The 19006-nt window shown below is 39.6% G+C and overlaps 1 protein-coding gene across 3 annotated transcripts in view; it reads right to left on the reverse strand.

The window, feature by feature from the left end:
• The window catches only part of cpsf1 (cleavage and polyadenylation specific factor 1), a 54583-nt gene that overhangs the window by 20458 nt on the left and 15119 nt on the right, over positions 1-19006 (reverse strand). The window contains exons 9-22 of one of the 3 annotated variants that reach the window (XM_037535485.1): positions 18678-18788; positions 18314-18407; positions 17345-17432; positions 15947-16087; positions 15689-15740; positions 14501-14592; positions 13407-13481; positions 8421-8501; positions 6547-6639; positions 5452-5568; positions 3842-3983; positions 3211-3389; positions 1875-2014; positions 522-711 (exon numbers count right to left, since the gene is read on the reverse strand). In XM_037535485.1, the coding sequence (XP_037391382.1) occupies positions 522-711; positions 1875-2014; positions 3211-3389; positions 3842-3983; positions 5452-5568; positions 6547-6639; positions 8421-8501; positions 13407-13481; positions 14501-14592; positions 15689-15740; positions 15947-16087; positions 17345-17432; positions 18314-18407; positions 18678-18788 (1595 nt within the window). Of the gene's footprint in view, positions 1-521; positions 712-1874; positions 2015-3210; positions 3390-3841; positions 3984-5451; positions 5569-6546; positions 6640-8420; positions 8502-13406; positions 13482-14500; positions 14596-15688; positions 15741-15946; positions 16088-17344; positions 17433-18313; positions 18408-18677; positions 18789-19006 lie in introns of all 3 variants that reach the window. The other 2 variants (XM_037535486.1, XM_037535483.1) reach the window with 2 other exon arrangements.

The following is a 19006-nucleotide window of genomic DNA, read 5'->3' on the forward strand; positions in this document are numbered from 1 at the left end:
TAACGCTTATTTTTCAGTAAGAACAGCAACATTGATGCAAACTGCTTGAGCTCAGTTGCTGTCCTTCTTGGTCACACTCTTGTTTTTGTTTTCAGCCTCAATAAATTCATTGATAATATTGTTTGCTTTATTTTTATTTACTTATAATAGCCTGAATGCAACCACTGGCAACCTGCACAGACTCTAGTGCTCCAGCACAGACGTAATGTACGCTGACATGTTCAAAATGCTATAAAATTTCATTGGAAAATTTAAAATAATATAATACTAATTCCATCAATGATGATAGTTTAAAAAAAAAAAAAAGGATTTCCAAAGTTAGGCTACCCTAATCATGATCCTGGCAGCCGGGAACCTCTTTGGAAAATTCTTAAATGCGCCATAAAATCTCACGACACTTATTTTCACGTGACAATAGCCTGAGATTTTACTGAAAGGCTTTTTTCTTTCCTGAATTTATTGATTATAATCAATTCTAATAAAAAAAAGTCAAATCTGTCTGGAAACGATCTCGTTCAGACCTCCATAACGCCGTTCTCCCGGACCAACATGCACCAGTGGGTGGGCTCCTGTTTCCCCTGACCACCCGGCCGCTCTAGCTGCACTGAAGCGGATGCTGCAGGGGTCCCCCGGGTGGTCTCGTTTTTACTTGGGCTGTTCAGAGGGTTCGAGTCTCCATACAGCATCTCCTCCTCGTCATCCACTGTATTACTGAGCGCACAGACAGCAGGGCAGAATCAGAAAGAGGAGAAGGAGAGGATTTGAATGGAGAGCAAAAATGAAGTTACAGTGACAGTTCGGTCAAAAATCTACCACTTCTGCCTCCTTGGTATCTATACAGCCACTGAGTAATGGAAGTTAGACCCCACCAGTTAGCACAGTGATAACACATTTACCTGCAGCTACTAGTGGGTTACATACCGGCTGATAGGGACGTTTAGAATGAACTAAATAACTGTTAACTGAGCGTTTGACCGATGGTCTTCATGACTGCTTTGATAGTTCAATACAACTTTCAGGGTCATCATTACTCCACAAGATCTTCTAATGACCTTCATACAGCTGATCGAGGGCCTTCAAATCTGGAAATGTCTACCACCTCATCAAAAAAAAAAAAAGCACTCTCTCGTCTTCTTCAAAAAAAAAAAAAACAGGTTAAATTAAACCTCCTGCTCACTCGGACCGTGTGTTAGCGTTTAATTTGTTTTTTTATTTAAGTAAATTTAAATAACTAATTTTTCCTTGTGGGAAAGTACTTTCTAGGCTTTTATTTATTATTATTTTTTTAACTCTTTTTTTTTTGTATTTAATGTACCTTATTGTGCAAATAATAAATAAATAAATAAAGTTTATTTGGTTCAAATGTTTTTTTAACTTTAAAGTTAAATAAATAACTTATTTTGAATACAACTCGGTGTTGTACATTTCTGTCTTCACCATTTTCCTAAAAATATTTTTGATTTACTTCCGTTGTTAAATATGTTTCTTATTAAAAGTAAAGGGACATTCCTGAATAATACATCAATATTAATCTACAAAAACAAGTTCACTGTCAGAAATCATAATCCATACTGTGATGTACATTTCTGGCCATATTGCCCACTCGCACCTCTAACAGTGTGGAGGTGATCAGCGTCTCAAAGACTTGATTATGTGGTTCCTGACCCTGTAAGACTCCCGGTTCTCTATAAACATGGACTAAAGCACAAACATAACGGGAGCTTCGAGATGCTGAACTGCTACCTCATCTGACCGAATGTGCAAAAATCTCAGCTTAGCAGTTAAATCTGACCAGCAAACGACGCTGAGAGGAAGCATCGCTGCACCAGGGCGACGCAGGATCCGATTGGCCGTTCTATACAGCTGTTTGTTACCTGATGTCCTGGATGACCGTCTCTGTCTCTGTCTGGCTCCTGGCCATCGTTTCCTCTTTAACCAGGAAGTTGATCTTGTTTTCAGTGGTGAACATCCCACTCACGTCGCGATACGCAGACAACGTGATCACTCGTGATTGCTGCAGAGGGGAACACAAGCATGATCCAAAACTCACTTTAAATAACCAAGAAATACGGCAACTTTAACTCCACCTCAATCTTCTGAGTTAGAAAACACTCATCAGGCCAGTGTTGAGGTTCCCTGTCTCAGTGAACCGTGTGAAGTACTGAAACTGCATGATACTAGAACTGAGTGCTACAGTAAAACACGCACAATTAAAAAAACAAATAAAAAAACAGGAATATAATAAACGGCTTAGCAGACCCATCTGAGAACTACCACGGCATTTTACAGCCACTGCTAAGAAAAATTAAAATAGTAGCGTTCAAGAAAAAGTCGTAATATTTCCAGAATGTTTCCATAACACTGTCTAGACAAACAGGGCTTGCTTCCGGCTCTTTACTCTAGATAAACACGGATTCCTCAGATTCCGTCTGGCTCTTTATTCTAGATAAACACAGTCCCCTCCAGGTCCACCTGGCTCTTTATTCTAGATAAACAGTGTCCTCCGAGTCCATCCAGCTCTTTATTCTAGATAAACACAGTGTCCTCCAGGTCCACCTGGCTCTTTATTCTAGATAAACAGTGTCCTCCGAGTCCGTCCGGCTCTTTACTCTAGATAAACATGGTTTCCTACTCAGCCGGTTCTTGCACTAATACCAGGCTGATGCTGATGAGCAGGAGAGACGGGGAGGCTGAGTGTCTCTTTATGGGGAATTGATATGAAAGTGCAGCTCCACCAACTCAACGCCCCTCATTTAACACCAGGAGGCGCTGCTTCACTTTACAAAGACTTTGGCAACAATATTGAAACCTTTCCTGGTATTAATTTGTAATATTACAACTTTTCTCAAAATATTATGACTTTATTCTCACAGTCTACTTTTTTTATTTTATTAACAGTGGCCCTAAAACGCTGTCGTAGAGAACTGTGTGTGCAGTTAAAGCAGTTTTTGTACATTAAACACCATCTTCACGCTGCCCTCTAGTGGAGAACATCTCGTCTTCAACAACATTAGAGAAGCAAATTTGCTTATTAAAAATGTAATCATCAAATTCTTTAACCTTCCATGACTGTTTGAACACTCTGACTCATCCTTGGTGCTTAAGAGGCTGGCAAATTGTCTACCTGGCAGACAGAAGATTCGCCATTCCAAAATGATAAACGGAGACACGAGTAAACGTTTAGAACTATAAACCAGCAGGCAGACGGACCGTGTGGAGCTGCGGTTTCTGCAATGCCAGCCGGTGGCTCTTCCCCATGTACGTGTCACTCTTCAGAACGAACATGGTGACCACTCCTTCGGCCGTCATGATGACCACGTAGGGGTCAGCCACGGAGCACTGAACAATGGGTGAACCGAGGTCTACTGGGATGAAGTGGACTTGAGTCACTGCAGAAGACAAAGAGAAAACAGACCTGAGACGAGAGACCAGCGAGCAGGCGGTACAATGCACTTTATTTACCATCTAACACAAACTGCACCCACATACAGAGAAATCACCTGACGAAACCCCATTACAGTCCAGAAAAACTACCAAATAATCACTGCTTAGTCTGACCGAACGACTCTTATGTTAACACGGGGCAAGGATCAACGAGAATGAGCTGTCTTTTCATTATGCTGTCTTGCCTTGCCTCATTTAAATGAAACCATTCACATCTCAACTAATAACTGATGTGGAAAGTGGTGGGATTCTTCTTTAATATTTATCACACTCGATATTTCACTTCTGTCCACCCCCCCTCTCTCCTACAACGCAAGGTACGGATGAAAAGAGACTGATGTTCCTGTATTTCTTCTTCCTTTTGCCTGCGCGAACAGTTCAGTGGGCTGAATCTTACCCCCCTCCAGCAGTCTGATGCCCATGGGAGACACCTGGATGATGTACTTGTTTTCTCCGATGTTCCCGGCGTAAACAGTGGGTCCCTGGGTGGCGAACCCACTCGTATCCAGCTCCATTATCTCCTGACCGGTCTGCAGGATCTAAACACAGTCAGCTCAGTTTAGTTTACGGATCGTTTGGCTTTACGTTTTCAGGTTTTTCTGTTTTATGATCCAGTTAAACAAGATTAATTATGCTTTTTTGTAGTTGGTCCAAGCAACCAAGTACTGATAATACACATATACACTCAGGCAGACGCCAGACCAAACTGAGCTGAACCTGATATTGGGTCAGTTTTATGGCTCAGTCTGATTTGGTCCGACTCTGAAGATCAGACACTTTTGGCGTGGGTTCATTTCTGGCTGATTCCAGGTTGTTCAGCTGTTCTTCTGTCACAGCTGCTCAGTGGTGACGACAGTTTGGGAATTTAGTGTCGTCTCGTCTTCAGAGTCGGACCAAATCGGCTGTCGGTCAAATGTGACCTTAAGTGTCCATTTTCTGTTTGTGGCAAAGTAAAAAGGTTCAAATGGCTCCAACGTCTCCTACAGCTGTCAGAGTCGTTGCTTAGCAACGGCGTCTCAGTGCAGTGATACAGTGTTTGTGAAAAACCTGTGATGTTATGGTGAAATAACAGCACAATTAGAACGACTCTCAACCAATCAGCTTGCTTGCCGGAAATGACTGCTGTATAAATTTAATGCACATCCCTGCTAAAAAAAAAAACAAAAAAACAGAGAACCCATTAAAAGTGCCTGTTGGTTCCAGGTGGTTTTCAGTAGCTGCTAATGATACTCTGCGTTTTCCTGGTGGGTTGATATCACAGTGTAAAGGATTCTGATCGTTTAATCCGGTGTTTTGACTGATTCCACATACATTTGATTGTATTCTAATGGCCTCTAACAGCAAATCATCAAGCCAATTCGTGCTTGGAATCTAAACCATCAGGATTTATGCCTAACGGCCCTGCAAACAGTTACGCTGTGACGTTGTGACCGTTTTGGTGCCCACAGCATCGGCTACTGGTGCTTTTCTACACTGTCACAATGTTGAAATGTAATTTCTCAGAAAGTTATGACGACGTTGTCTGACAACTTTCCAGGAGGTTGTGAAGACGTTGATGAGACGGCACTACGTTGACTGTACATCAGCATCTGCTAGAATCCTTAATAAGTTCTATTTGAATCAGTATTACAGCGTTTGATAACCGGTTCTGATCGTCTTCAGCTCGGCTTTCATGAGTTTCAGTCGCCGTTTTGTTTTTTCTGCGAACAAACCCGACACTCATGTCTTATTGTCCTGGTTTTACTGTGAAAGTTTCCATATTTAACTACCTTATTATTGATATGGCAACGCTAATATACAGTCAGTATAACTCTCCGTGTTTCGGTGCCACTGTCGTGGCAGAGCGGCACCGACGTCATCAGCAGGCTGGTGGTGCATGTCAGGCTGAGGGTGCAAGTCTGCAGCCAGACCTTCTCATAATATCTGGCTCTAAAGATCTAGTAGGACGGCAGGTTAGATTAAAACTCAGTTGTTTTTTTTTTTTTGACCAGGTATAAATGTTTGTACCATAGTGGAGTCCTCTCTGCTCAGGATGAGAAAGCCATGCTTGTTCTTCTCGTCCTCCACTGTGGGCTCCTGCTTCTCCTCCTCAGCATCCTCACCCTCGCCCTCTGCTGGAGGCTTCTGGGAAAACAAACAGCAGTGAGACGACAGACAGTTTTACCTTCATCGCACAATATTACACAATCTAAACGGGGCTCATCACTTCTCTCCTCTGTGTAGTTAGATACTGTAAATTACACACACACACACACACACACACACACACACAATCATGAAGCCCTGAGGAACAGCGGGAGAGCTGGAAATGGAAATGAAATATCACTACATAACCTTAACCTGCTGTGCCTTCAAGATGGATATGCAAATGAGCTCTGTTCTGATTGTCTGCCCTTTATTGTGCCCTATTCAAAAAGCAGTGGTCTGAAACTTCTTAACTTCGCACAATAAAATATTTTCTACTTAGTTAATTTCTAATTTTATTTATATATATATATATATATATGTATGTGTGTGTGTGTGTGTGTGTGTGCATATATATATATATATATATATATATATATATATATATATATAAAAACAAACAAACAAACAAACAAACAAACAAACACTCATTTTCCTCTATCTTGGTAATAAAACTTAACGTAATGCAATAAAATACAATTTTAAATAATCAACCAACCACCTCTATGTAAACTTGCAATACACTGAGGAGACCCTCGTTTACAACGTAGCCGAGCCATTACAGAAATCAGGGATGGAGAAGTTAAATATTAAGAACATGGCAAATGCTAAAAAGTAATATTCATATTAGTAAATTTTATAGTGGGGAAAAAATACATAAATAAATATATAAATAAATAATCAATAACCTTAAAATTACAACAATATAGTCACTTAATGAATAATCACAGAATAAAATGAAATTAAAAATAAATTAGAAGATGTGAAGTAAAATCCTGTAAACTCAATTTTAAACCTGCCCCTCTCGACGTCTGGACCGTTTGTTTTATTGGACATCGGCCCACGAAAACACAGCACTCCCAGAAAAAACTGCCCAATTTACACAATTAACACTTCCTTAACGTGGGAATGATTTACCTTCTCTGGCTTCTCCTCACTGGATACGACGGTCCACATGTCGTGACACCCGGGCAGTTCGAAGGTTGTGACCACCTGTGGCCTGATGCTCCTCTGAAGAGACAGAGAGAAGCATCAGATCTGCAATATTAGTTACACACATTAAAATGATACGAACAGTTCTCACAATAACACGCCTAAAACCGAGAACAAAGCATTAATAATGAATCAGAACAAACATTTAATGAAGGAAACGGCACATCAGGCGACCATCCTGACATGAAGCAGCACAGATATCTAGTCCTAGAAGTGGACAGCCACCAGTTTTCCATCCAGCGGACGAATTCAGTTCCAGTAAATATGCAGTAAAAATGACGTGAACGCATCTGGTGGCTCATTTTATGTCTGTTTTACATCGTAAGAGCTCAGAAACACCTGACTGGTCATTCATTCTATTCTCAGTTTGGCCTTTTCATAAAATGTGCTGCAATTTATCCATCGCTAGCAAAACGTGTCAAAATATAAATAAACGTGGATGGAAACCCAGTTATAGGTGACCACTGCATGTACTAGACACACGACCCCTCAATAACGAGACCATCAGCACTGAGTTTAGTGCAAAGATCAGCTCGAGTCACTCAACTGCAGTCTAAGCTATTCTGTCTCTCGGGTGTTTTAAAGGCTTCTCCAAGCGTCTCTGAAGCCGCCCTGGTAAACCCAGAATTCACTCTGGCACCGGCACTCGCCCTGAGGCAGACGGGCCTTACCGCCACAGGGCTGCGCGCTGTGCACTCACAATACACACAGACACACTAACACGAGTAAAACACAGACACATTTACACCGGTCAGGCGAGACACCCTGACCACCTCCTCGTTTCTGCGCTCATTGTCCACTTTATCAGCTCCACTTACTGTATAGCTGCACTCTGTAGTTCTACAGTTACAGACTGTAGTCCATCTGTTTCTCTGATACTCTGTTACCCTGTTCTTCAGTGGTCAGGACCCCCATGGACCCCCACAGAGCAGGTACTATTTGGGTGGTGGGTCATTCTCAGCACTGCAGTAACACTGATGTGGTGGTGGTGTGATTGTGTGTGTTGCGCTGGTCTGAGTGGATCAGACACAGCAGTGCTGCTGGAGATTTTAAACACCTCAGTGTCGCTGCTGGACTGAGAATTGTCCACCAACCAAAAATATCCAGCCAGCAGCGTCCTGTGGGCAGCGTCCTGTGACCACTGATGAAGGACTAGAGGATGACCAACACAAACTGTGCAGCAGCAGATGAGCTGTCGTCTCTGACTTTACATCTACAAGGTGGACCGACAAGGTAGGAGCGTCTAATAGAGTGGACAGTGAGTGGACACTGTCTAAAAACTCCAGTAGCACTGCTGTTTCTGATCCACTCGTACCAGCACAACACACACTAACACAACACCACCACGTCAGTGTTACTGCAGTGCTGAGAATGATCCACCACCCAAACAGTCCCTGCTCTGTGAGGGTCCTTGGGGGTCCTGACCACTGAAGAACAGGGTAACAGAGTATCAGAGAAACAGATGGACTACAGTCAGTAACTGTTGAACTACAAAGACCAGCTATACAGTAAGTGGAGCTGATGAAGTGGACAGTGAGGTGGTCATAGTGTTATGCCTGATCGGTGCACACACTGCATGGCATGTATACAGACCTCAGAATGGCAGCTGTTTTAGAGAAACTGAGCTCAGTGTGTTTCACAAAAGCAGGATTTCTCAGTTAGCCTGACAACCTAAGCCAAAAGTCAAGCTTGTCCAAACCTAAAGTCAAACCTGCGCAATATTAAAAAAGCTGATGGTCTTTCCTTTCGTACAATCCTTACTCTGGGCTGAAATGACCCAAACACCCTCAGGAACTTACCTGAAGCACAGACAGGGCTCCATTCTTGCCATAACCAGAACACACCACCACCTCCAGGTCCGGTTCAGGATTACTCTGGAACTGAGGAGCACGAGCAGCTTACAATATACACGTCTATTACATACACAAGACTGTGTTTCCCCTAATACAAAACAGTGAGGGCTGCCAGAATGAGACTGATGTTGATAAAGCACGACTTGGAATTAAGCCTGAAAACTTCAAAGAAAAGGGTTTAAACAGCCTTGCGCCACAACAACTAGTACAAACTGCAGAAAGTATTCTAAATTTAAAAAATTATATTCTATAAAAAACATTTGAGGGAGAAACACGAAGTACATTTAGCCTCATTTAAGCTGACTGCAGTTATTTTCCATAGGTAACTTTCACAATCATATGAATGTAAATTGAGCAGATTGAGGAAACTGAGAATTGGCCTCGCTCTCTCTCTCTCTGGGTGGGTACGATGGCCCCCCGTCTGCAACCCCGCAACCCTAAGCTTAACCTCAGTATCCAAAAGGCAATTTTTCTGCTCGTCTAGTTTTCAAATAAAAAAAGCAATTGTGGTGAAAACAACACAGGCTCAAGTGAGGACCAGCAAAATGTCCTCACCTGAGCAAAAATTTCATATAGTCCTCTCATACATCCTCACAAGTATAGCATCACAAGAACACCCACCCACACACACACACACACACACACACACACACACGTCCTAAGCCGCTTATCCTTCTGGGTCGCAGGGGGAGCTGGAGTCATTGGGAGGAAGGCAGGAACCCCCCCCCTCCACAAAAAACCCAGAAAATGGGAGAAACACTATCCATATGATCACCATGAGAGGGCAGTGGCGAGGGCAGGAGACGTCTCGGTGTGTTTCTCCGTATGCCTGATAACTTACGCAAGACTGTCCAGCAGCGCTAAGGAACAGATCTGCTGGTCAATCCTCAACTTTTGGTTTAACTGTTACAGCTGACTGAGAAATTGTTGTGTTGTTCTATTCTGAGTAACATTTGTTTAATGTTTGTTTATTTGAGTAGCGTTTATACGTGTTTGTAAGGTTTGATTGTTTCTTTGCTTAAGCTCAAGCTGTGTCTAATTTTTATTTAAGTCATTTTTTTTTTAGCTCAAGCTGTTCTTAATGTTTGTTTCAGTAATGTTTGTTTATTTGAGCTTAACCTGTCTTTATAGTGTATTTATTTGAGTGATGTTTGTTTATTTGAGCTTAACCTGTCTTTATAGTGTATTTATTTGAGTGATGTTTGTTTATTTGAGCTTAACCTGTCTTTATAGTGTATTTATTTGAGTGATGTTTGTTTATTTGAGCTTAACCCGTCTTTATAGTGTATTTATTTGAGTGATGTTTGTTTATTTGAGCTTAACCCGTCTTTATAGTGTATTTATTTGAGTGATGTTTGTTTATTTGAGCTTAACCCGTCTTTATAGTGTATTTATTTGAGTGATGTTTGTTTATTTGAGCTTAACCCGTCTTTATAGTGTATTTATTTGAGTGATGTTTGTTTATTTGAGCTTAACCCGTCTTTATAGTGTATTTATTTGAGTGATGTTTGTTTACTTGAGCTTAACCCGTCTTTATAGTGTATTTATTTGAGTGATGTTTGTTTATTTGAGCTTAACCCGTCTTTATAGTGTATTTATTTGAGTGATGTTTGTTTATTTGAGCTTAACCTGTCTTTATAGTGTATTTATTGGAGTAATGTTTGTTTATTTGAGCTTAACCTGTCTTTATAGTGTATTTATTTGAGTAATGTTTGTTTATTTGAGCTTAACCTGTCTTTATAGTGTATTTATTGGAGTAATGTTTGTTTATTTGAGCTTAACCCGTCTTTATAGTGTATTTATTGGAGTAATGTTTGTTTATTTGAGCTTAACCCGTCTTTATAGTGTATTTATTGGAGTAATGTTTGTTTATTTGAGCTTAACCCGTCTTTATAGTGTATTTATTTGAGTGATGTTTGTTTATTTGAGCTTAACCCGTCTTTATAGTGTATTTATTTGAGTGATGTTTGTTTATTTGAGCTTAACCCGTCTTTATAGTGTATTTATTTGAGTGATGTTTGTTTACTTGAGCTTAACCTGTCTTTATAGTGTATTTATTGGAGTAATGTTTGTTTATTTGAGCTTAACCTGTCTTTATAGTGTATTTATTGGAGTAATGTTTGTTTATTTGAGCTTAACCTGTCTTTATAGTGTATTTATTGGAGTAATGTTTGTTTATTTGAGCTTAACCTGTCTTTATAGTGTATTTATTTGAGTGATGTTTGTTTATTTGAGCTTAACCTGTCTTTATAGTGTATTTATTTGAGTGATGTTTGTTTATTTGAGCTTAACCTGTCTTTATAGTGTATTTATTTGAGTAATGTTTGTTTATTTGAGCTTAACCCGTCTTTATAGTGTATTTATTTGAGTGATGTTTGTTTATTTGAGCTTAACCCGTCTTTATAGTGTATTTATTTGAGTGATGTTTGTTTATTTGAGCTTAACCCGTCTTTATAGTGTATTTATTTGAGTGATGTTTGTTTATTTGAGCTTAACCCGTCTTTATAGTGTATTTATTTGAGTGATGTTTGTTTATTTGAGCTTAACCCGTCTTTATAGTGTATTTATTTGAGTGATGTTTGTTTATTTGAGCTTAACCTGTCTTTATAGTGTATTTATTTGAGTGATGTTTGTTTATTTGAGCTTAACCTGTCTTTATAGTGTATTTATTTGAGTGATGTTTGTTTATTTGAGCTTAACCTGTCTTTATAGTGTATTTATTTGAGTGATGTTTGTTTATTTGAGCTTAACCTGTCTTTATAGTGTATTTATTTGAGTGATGTTTGTTTATTTGAGCTTAACCTGTCTTTATAGTGTATTTATTTGAGTGATGTTTGTTTATTTGAGCTTAACCTGTCTTTATAGTGTATTTATTTGAGTGATGTTTGTTTATTTGAGTTTAACCTGTCTTTATAGTGTATTTATTTGAGTGATGTTTGTTTATTTGAGTTTAACCTGTCTTTATAGTGTATTTATTTGAGTGATGTTTGTTTATTTGAGCTTAACCTGTCTTTATAGTGTATTTATTTGAGTGATGTTTGTTTATTTGAGCTTAACCTGTCTTTATAGTGTATTTATTTGAGTGATGTTTGTTTACTTGAGCTTAACCTGTCTTTATAGTGTATTTATTTGAGTGATGTTTGTTTATTTGAGCTTAACCCGTCTTTATAGTGTATTTATTTGAGTGATGTTTGTTTATTTGAGCTTAACCTGTCTTTATAGTGTATTTATTTAAGAGATGTTTGTTTATTTGAGCTTAACCCGTCTTTATAGTGTATTTATTTGAGCGATGTTTGTTTATTTGAGCTTAACCTGTCTTTATAGTGTATTTATTTGAGCAATGTTTGTTTATTTGAGCTTAACCTGTCTTTATAGTGTATTTATTTGAGTGATGTTTGTTTATTTGAGCTTAACCTGTCTTTATAGTGTATTTATTTGAGTGATGTTTGTTTATTTGAGCTTAACCTGTCTTTATAGTGTATTTATTTGAGTGATGTTTGTTTATTTGAGCTTAACCTGTCTTTATAGTGTATTTATTTGAGTGATGTTTGTTTATTTGAGCTTAACCTGTCTTTATAGTGTATTTATTTGAGTGATGTTTGTTTATTTGAGCTTAACCTGTCTTTATAGTGTATTTATTTGAGTGATGTTTGTTTATTTGAGTTTAACCTGTCTTTATAGTGTATTTATTTGAGTGATGTTTGTTTATTTGAGTTTAACCTGTCTTTATAGTGTATTTATTTGAGTGATGTTTGTTTATTTGAGCTTAACCTGTCTTTATAGTGTATTTATTTGAGTGATGTTTGTTTATTTGAGCTTAACCTGTCTTTATAGTGTATTTATTTGAGTGATGTTTGTTTACTTGAGCTTAACCTGTCTTTAAAGTGTATTTATTTGAGTAATGTTTGTTTACTTGAGCTTAACCCGTCTTTATAGTGTATTTATTTGAGTGATGTTTGTTTATTTGAGTTTAACCTGTCTTTATAGTGTATTTATTTGAGTGATGTTTGTTTATTTGAGTTTAACCTGTCTTTATAGTGTATTTATTTGAGTGATGTTTGTTTATTTGAGCTTAACCTGTCTTTATAGTGTATTTATTTGAGTGATGTTTGTTTACTTGAGCTTAACCTGTCTTTATAGTGTATTTATTTGAGTGATGTTTGTTTATTTGAGCTTAACCCGTCTTTATAGTGTATTTATTTGAGTGATGTTTGTTTATTTGAGCTTAACCCGTCTTTATAGTGTATTTATTTGAGTGATGTTTGTTTATTTGAGCTTAACCTGTCTTTATAGTGTATTTATTTGAGTGATGTTTGTTTATTTGAGTTTAACCTGTCTTTATAGTGTATTTATTTGAGTGATGTTTGTTTATTTGAGCTTAACCCGTCTTTATAGTGTATTTATTTGAGTGATGTTTGTTTACTTGAGCTTAACCTGTCTTTAAAGTGTATTTATTTGAGTGATGTTTGTTTATTTGAGCTTAACCCGTCTTTATAGTGTATTTATTTGAGTGATGTTTGTTTATTTGAGCTTAACCCGTCTTTATAGTGTATTTATTTGAGTGATGTTTGTTTATTTGAGCTTAACCCGTCTTTATAGTGTATTTATTTGAGTGATGTTTGTTTATTTGAGCTTAACCTGTCTTTATAGTGTATTTATTTGAGTGATGTTTGTTTATTTGAGTTTGGGCTGTGTATCTGATGTCTGTTTATTTGAATAATATCTGTTTTTTGAGCTCAGCCTGGGTCAAAGGTTTATTAGAGGAATGCTTGTTTATTTTAGCCTAAGCTGTTCTTGCCCTGCTTGTTTGAGCTTGGCCTGTGCCTGTAAAGTCTTAGTAAAGTCATGAGCTAAATCAGCTGTGCTAAGCTTGAAAAACTACTAAACCACACAGTGTTGCGATGTAGTTTTTGCTTGCTGACGTATCTTTACCTCTTCTGAAAGGAAGGCCGGCTCACCCATAGAGGCGCTGACACAGGGACCGATGTTCAGAATACTGTCACAAACCTGTAACACACACACACACACACACACACACACACACACACACACACACACACACACACACACACACACACACACACACACACACAATGAAACACTACGGCTCACACTAACCTTTGTACCATTTCCACCATTCTTCTAAATAAGGGTTAGAAAAAAACACAAATGAGAAACTTCTAATCACATTGAAACTAAAAAAAACTTTTCTTTGGTCAGTAATTCAGTAAAATCATAAACAATAGAGAGGGATTTCATCAATAAGGGCTGAGACTTAGACGTAATTCAGCACAGCACACAGCAAAATTAAAAATATTAAGCAAACAAGCCTTAAATATTGTTTCAAATGTATGTTTTAACTGGAAATTCCTTTCACCAAAAAGTGCTACGAGCTTGGAGTAACGTGATCACTGCTGTTATTTAGCAACTGGTGATCAGTGGAGTGACACAAGCATGGTGAAAGAAAGAGGGATGCACAATCAGAACCGGAGCCTTTTCATGCTCCAGCAAGCAATCAGCAAATTTCCAATCTATTAGTTTGATTTTGTTTGATCAGTGTTGCAGTTCTATAAGCTGAGGCAGGTAAGTGCACTGTGCTTGAATGCTGCTACGATACCTGAACCAAAACGTTGCAGCACTCAGTGCAAAGGGCCTCTTTCTTCTTTTGATCCCCGTTATTTAAATATGCATACTTTTTTTTTTTTCCCCAAGAATTTACATTGCTGGATTGTACACATTGTAAACATTGTACTAAAAGACGCTGCATTGTGTTTCATCAGACTGCGAGGTCAGAGCAGTCTCGCCGCTCACAGGTTGCTGTTGCCATGGTGACAGCATTACCGGCATGAACGGGTGATTATGACAGGACAGCTGTAGCGATGTCGACTATTCAAAGTGGGAAAAGATGCAACTTCAACGATGAAGGTTTGGCGTCCATGGCTGCCTAAAAACACTTCTGTCTTCTGCCAACATATAAACGCAGCGTAACTGCTGTGTAACTACACTGACACAGCGTAGAATCTCACCTCGAACGAGTAGGTGGCCAGCTGAGTGCCCGACTGAGCTTCGCTTCCATAGACCTCAATCTCATCCAGTTCATCCGGCATGGACGCCTTTCCTGCTACAGACACACACACACACACACACAAAAATAAGGGTGCATTCGTACCCGCTAAAGGGGCATTTATACCCAATACGGGGACATTCGTACCCGCTAAAGGGGCATTTATACCCAATACGGGGACATTCGTACCCGCTAAAGGGGCATTTATACCCAATACGGGGACATTCGTACCCGCTAAAGGGGCATTTATACCCAATACGGGGACATTCGTACCCACTAAAGGGGCATTTATACCCAATACGGGGACATTCGTACCCACTAAAGGGGCATTTATACCCAATACGGGGACATTCGTACCCACTAAAGGGGCATTTATACCCAATACGGGGACATTCGTACCCGCTAAAGGGGCATTTATACCCAATACGGGGACATTCGTACCCACTAAAGGGGCATTTATACCCAATACGGGGACATTCGTACCCACTAAAGGGGCATTTATACCCAATACGGGGACATTCGTACCCGCTAAAGGGGCATTTATACCCAATACGGGGACATTCGTACCCGCTAAAGGGGCATTTATACCCAATACGGGGACATTCGTACCCGCTAAAGGGGCATTTATACCCAATACGGGGACATTCGTACCCGCTAAAGGGGCATTTATACCCAATACAGGGACATTCGTACCCGTTAAAGGGGCATTTATACCAAATACGGGGACATTCGTACCCATTAAAGGGGCATTTATACCCAATACGGGGACATTCGTACCCATTAAAGTGGCATTTATACCCACTACAAGCACATTCAAACTCACTGCGGCTGCATTTGTACCCACTATGGGAGCATTCAAACCCACTAAGAGTGAATTCATACCCACTACGGGCACATTCTTACCCCTTACAGATGCAACCTTACCCACCACTGGTGCATTCTTACCCACTATGAGTGCATTTTTACCCCTTACAGGCGCATCTTTCCCCACTTAGGAGCTTTCCTACCCACTTTGAGTGCATTCGTACCAACTATGGATGCATTCCTATGCACTACAAGCTCTTTCCTACCCACTACAGGGGCATCAATACCCACTACAGGCACATACTGATCCACAACAACTGCAACAACTCTACTGATACACTCTTACCAGCCCAATTAGCAGTGGAGTCCACTCGTTTCTTTTTATTTGGTGGTTCTTCCTAAAAAGAGACAAAAAAACAGTGGAAATTTAAAGAATCCATTAACAGGCAACACTATATCTCTGAAAAACAACACATTATAAACGTCCTGCAAACACTTTACACGATTAAGCATTAGAAAAACATTTAGACAGAAAAACTAAATATGAAACACGTACTGAAGGAAAATTTCACTTCAATTACAGCATCTCCCCCATCAGGCTCACCTGCTTCTCTTTCTCTTTCTCCTTCTCCTTGTCTTTGCCCTCCTCCATGGGCGTCTCCTGCAGTTTCTCTGTGTATTTCAGCAGTAGAGAGTTTCCCAGCCTGGAGCCCAGAAACATATAGCCCGGCTCCATGGTAACCATCTAAGAGAAGAGCGTGAGCAGAAGACAGAAACTAAGCTAGAACACTAAAAACATGTGACGGGATTTAAACGGAGGCCACTACTGGTTTGTGCATGTAAACATATCTATAGATATTCCATCCTAAACCATAGAGGCGGCCAATATGACTATATTTTATCACTGTGGTGATATTTTGTTATTGTGATTTTAAAAAGCTGAGCATGTTGTGGATATCATAAGTAGTGGATGCAGTGATGAGCTGTGTTCACAGACGGTGGTTTTCAGAAGTGTTTCTGAGCCCATGCAGTGATTTCCACTACAGAATCATGTCTGTTTTTAATGCAGTGCTGCCTGAGGGCCCAAAGATCACGGCCAGCAGATCCTGGTGTTCAGCCTCGTCCCTCACAGACAGAGATTTCTCCAGATTCTCTGAGTCTTTAATGATATTCTGCACCGTAGACGATGAAAAGCAGAAGCTCTTTGCTGTTTCACATTGAGAAACGTTCTTCTTGAATTTTTGGACTTTGACCATTCCGTTTATTGGGTATATATGGACAGATTTTGTTTGGTGATTCCTGACAATGAACTGAATAAGCCATTCCAAATCTCCCAATCCAACTAAACCCATAGCACCCACCCACATCCAGCCACGTCCATCCACATTCATCCAGTCACCTGTAACTGTCGCTCTATTGGATGGGGCAGTCTTTCAGAGTGGTGACCCCTCATCATCTTCACTTCTGAAGGACTCCGCCTCTCTGAGATGCTCTTTTATACCCAATCACATTAATATCCTGTTGTCAATCAACCACCAGATTTTTTTTAGTATTACACACCTTTACCAGCCTTTTGTTGCCCGTCCCAACTTTTTTAGACCATGTTTGTTGGCATCAAATTCAAAATGGGAAAATTTATGAGCAAAAAAAACAAAAAAACTCAGTTTTTCGGCATTTGATTTGTTGTCTTTGCACAATTCTCAATCACATATAGGGTTTAAATGCTTTGCTCATCACTGCATTTTGTTTTTCTTTACAACTTCATTGAAAATGGGTTTGTATTTTGCCGAACTGCAGCAGTATTAGAGCCACCTTCATATACGCACCTTCACCCAAGAATGTAGTGGTAGTTCAAGAGGAAATGGTTTAGTGTGACCGCAAGCAATTCACCTGAATAAGACCAAGACAACTACCAGGAAAACGAGGGTTACAGGAAGCACAGCAAAGTCCAGACTGCAGATATGGGGGCACATAGCTGCTCACAGAGTTTAGTACCACTTACGCATGTGGTCAGGACGCTGGCAGCAGCCTTGTCGAAGTGGAACGCCCGCACACTCCTCATTCCATCCGTTATGAGGGTCAATACATAACTAAAACACAAGGAAAAACAAGGACCCACATTATTTACCCTAATCACATATTTACCCACAAATACTGCAAGTCATTCACAGCCCAAAGCATCCAACTGGCCACACAAGGCTACATGTTTATAGTTATTACAGTAACTAGACTAACCCGCTCTGACAGCATTACACCGTTCTGTACATATTCTAATGATTATTTCACAGTTTAGTTTTCAGAAAAAAAACAACTTTTTTTTAATCTGTTCTCATTACGGTTGCCATGGCCACATGAGACAAAATGACAAAAAAGTAAGCATCCTGGGTCAAACTGCACGTTTTTAATTCTTTAAGTGAAAATAATTGAACACGTCCTCTACAGAGAACACACTTCTGCACAGTTTAATGCTTGATTACTGTTTATTTGCTCACTGGAAGATTAGAAAAGCCACTGTTATTAAATTATTATTAAAAATGTTAATTATTTATAAAAACAGATCTAAATAAATGTATAAAATCAAGTAACAAATAATTAATTCAATAAAAGTTTAATTAAATTAAATATATTTAAGCTGCATTAAATAAAAAACAATGTAAGATGTATTTTAAAAATTATTATTATTATTATTACTATTATTATTATTATTACTACCACAGATTGGGAAAAAATTGGTCAGTTATGGCAATTTCAATGCATGAAACTAGAAATCGTACACGAAAATGTCATTTTAAGCATGTTTTCTCTTATTTTCACTTAGAAAAGCAACAAAACATGCTATTCGACCAAGGGTCACACTGGCATATGACGAACTGGAAGAATCTGATGCAGCAGTACATTAGAAAATGTTCACACCGCTCTGGGGGGAAAAACAGAAACACCCCGTAATGTAAACGCAGCCAGTGCAACTCACATTTCTCCTCCTTTGAGAGAGATGACCATTTTGTCTGAGGTGATGAAGGCAGCCTGAGAGCAGTCCAGGGTCAGCTTGACCTCCTCCTGAACACCTGAGGAACAATAATAAACATAGGGCCAGATTCCCCAACAGGGATTAAGCCTAGTCCAGCACTACACAGCACCCAGAACAGAGATTTTCCACTGAAAGGAAAACGTTCTGTGATTCGGCTGCCCAGCATATAAACACACACACACACACCCACACCCACACACACACACACACACACACACCCACACACACACACACACACCTCTAACAAACAGACTGGACCTTCTTCTTAGAAAACAATAACCAAACTACAGCAGTGCAGAGTGCTTACGGAGAGGGAACGCTGTGGTTCCGTTGGTCTGGGTGTTGAGGGACACTCCAAAAGGAGGAACGCTCTGGTTAAGGTAGAGTAAGGAGTTCACTGCAAACACCACCACACCACCTGCAGCAGAAAACAATCATTGCCAATCTTTTTACGAGCAGAGCCAGATATAAACACTGCATCATACAGTCTTAAAGTCGATATCAGAGGTCACTAACAGGCGGATCGCAGTCCAAGTCCGGACCCAGACGCTGTCATATGCGGACTTGGACCTATAACTGAAACTATGGAGAATTATTTAATTTTGACGGGGTGGTCCTGTTTTAATCGCCATAACT

This window comes from Pygocentrus nattereri, chromosome 27, assembly GCF_015220715.1.
Source record: "Pygocentrus nattereri isolate fPygNat1 chromosome 27, fPygNat1.pri, whole genome shotgun sequence".
NCBI lineage: Eukaryota > Metazoa > Chordata > Actinopteri > Characiformes > Serrasalmidae > Pygocentrus > Pygocentrus nattereri.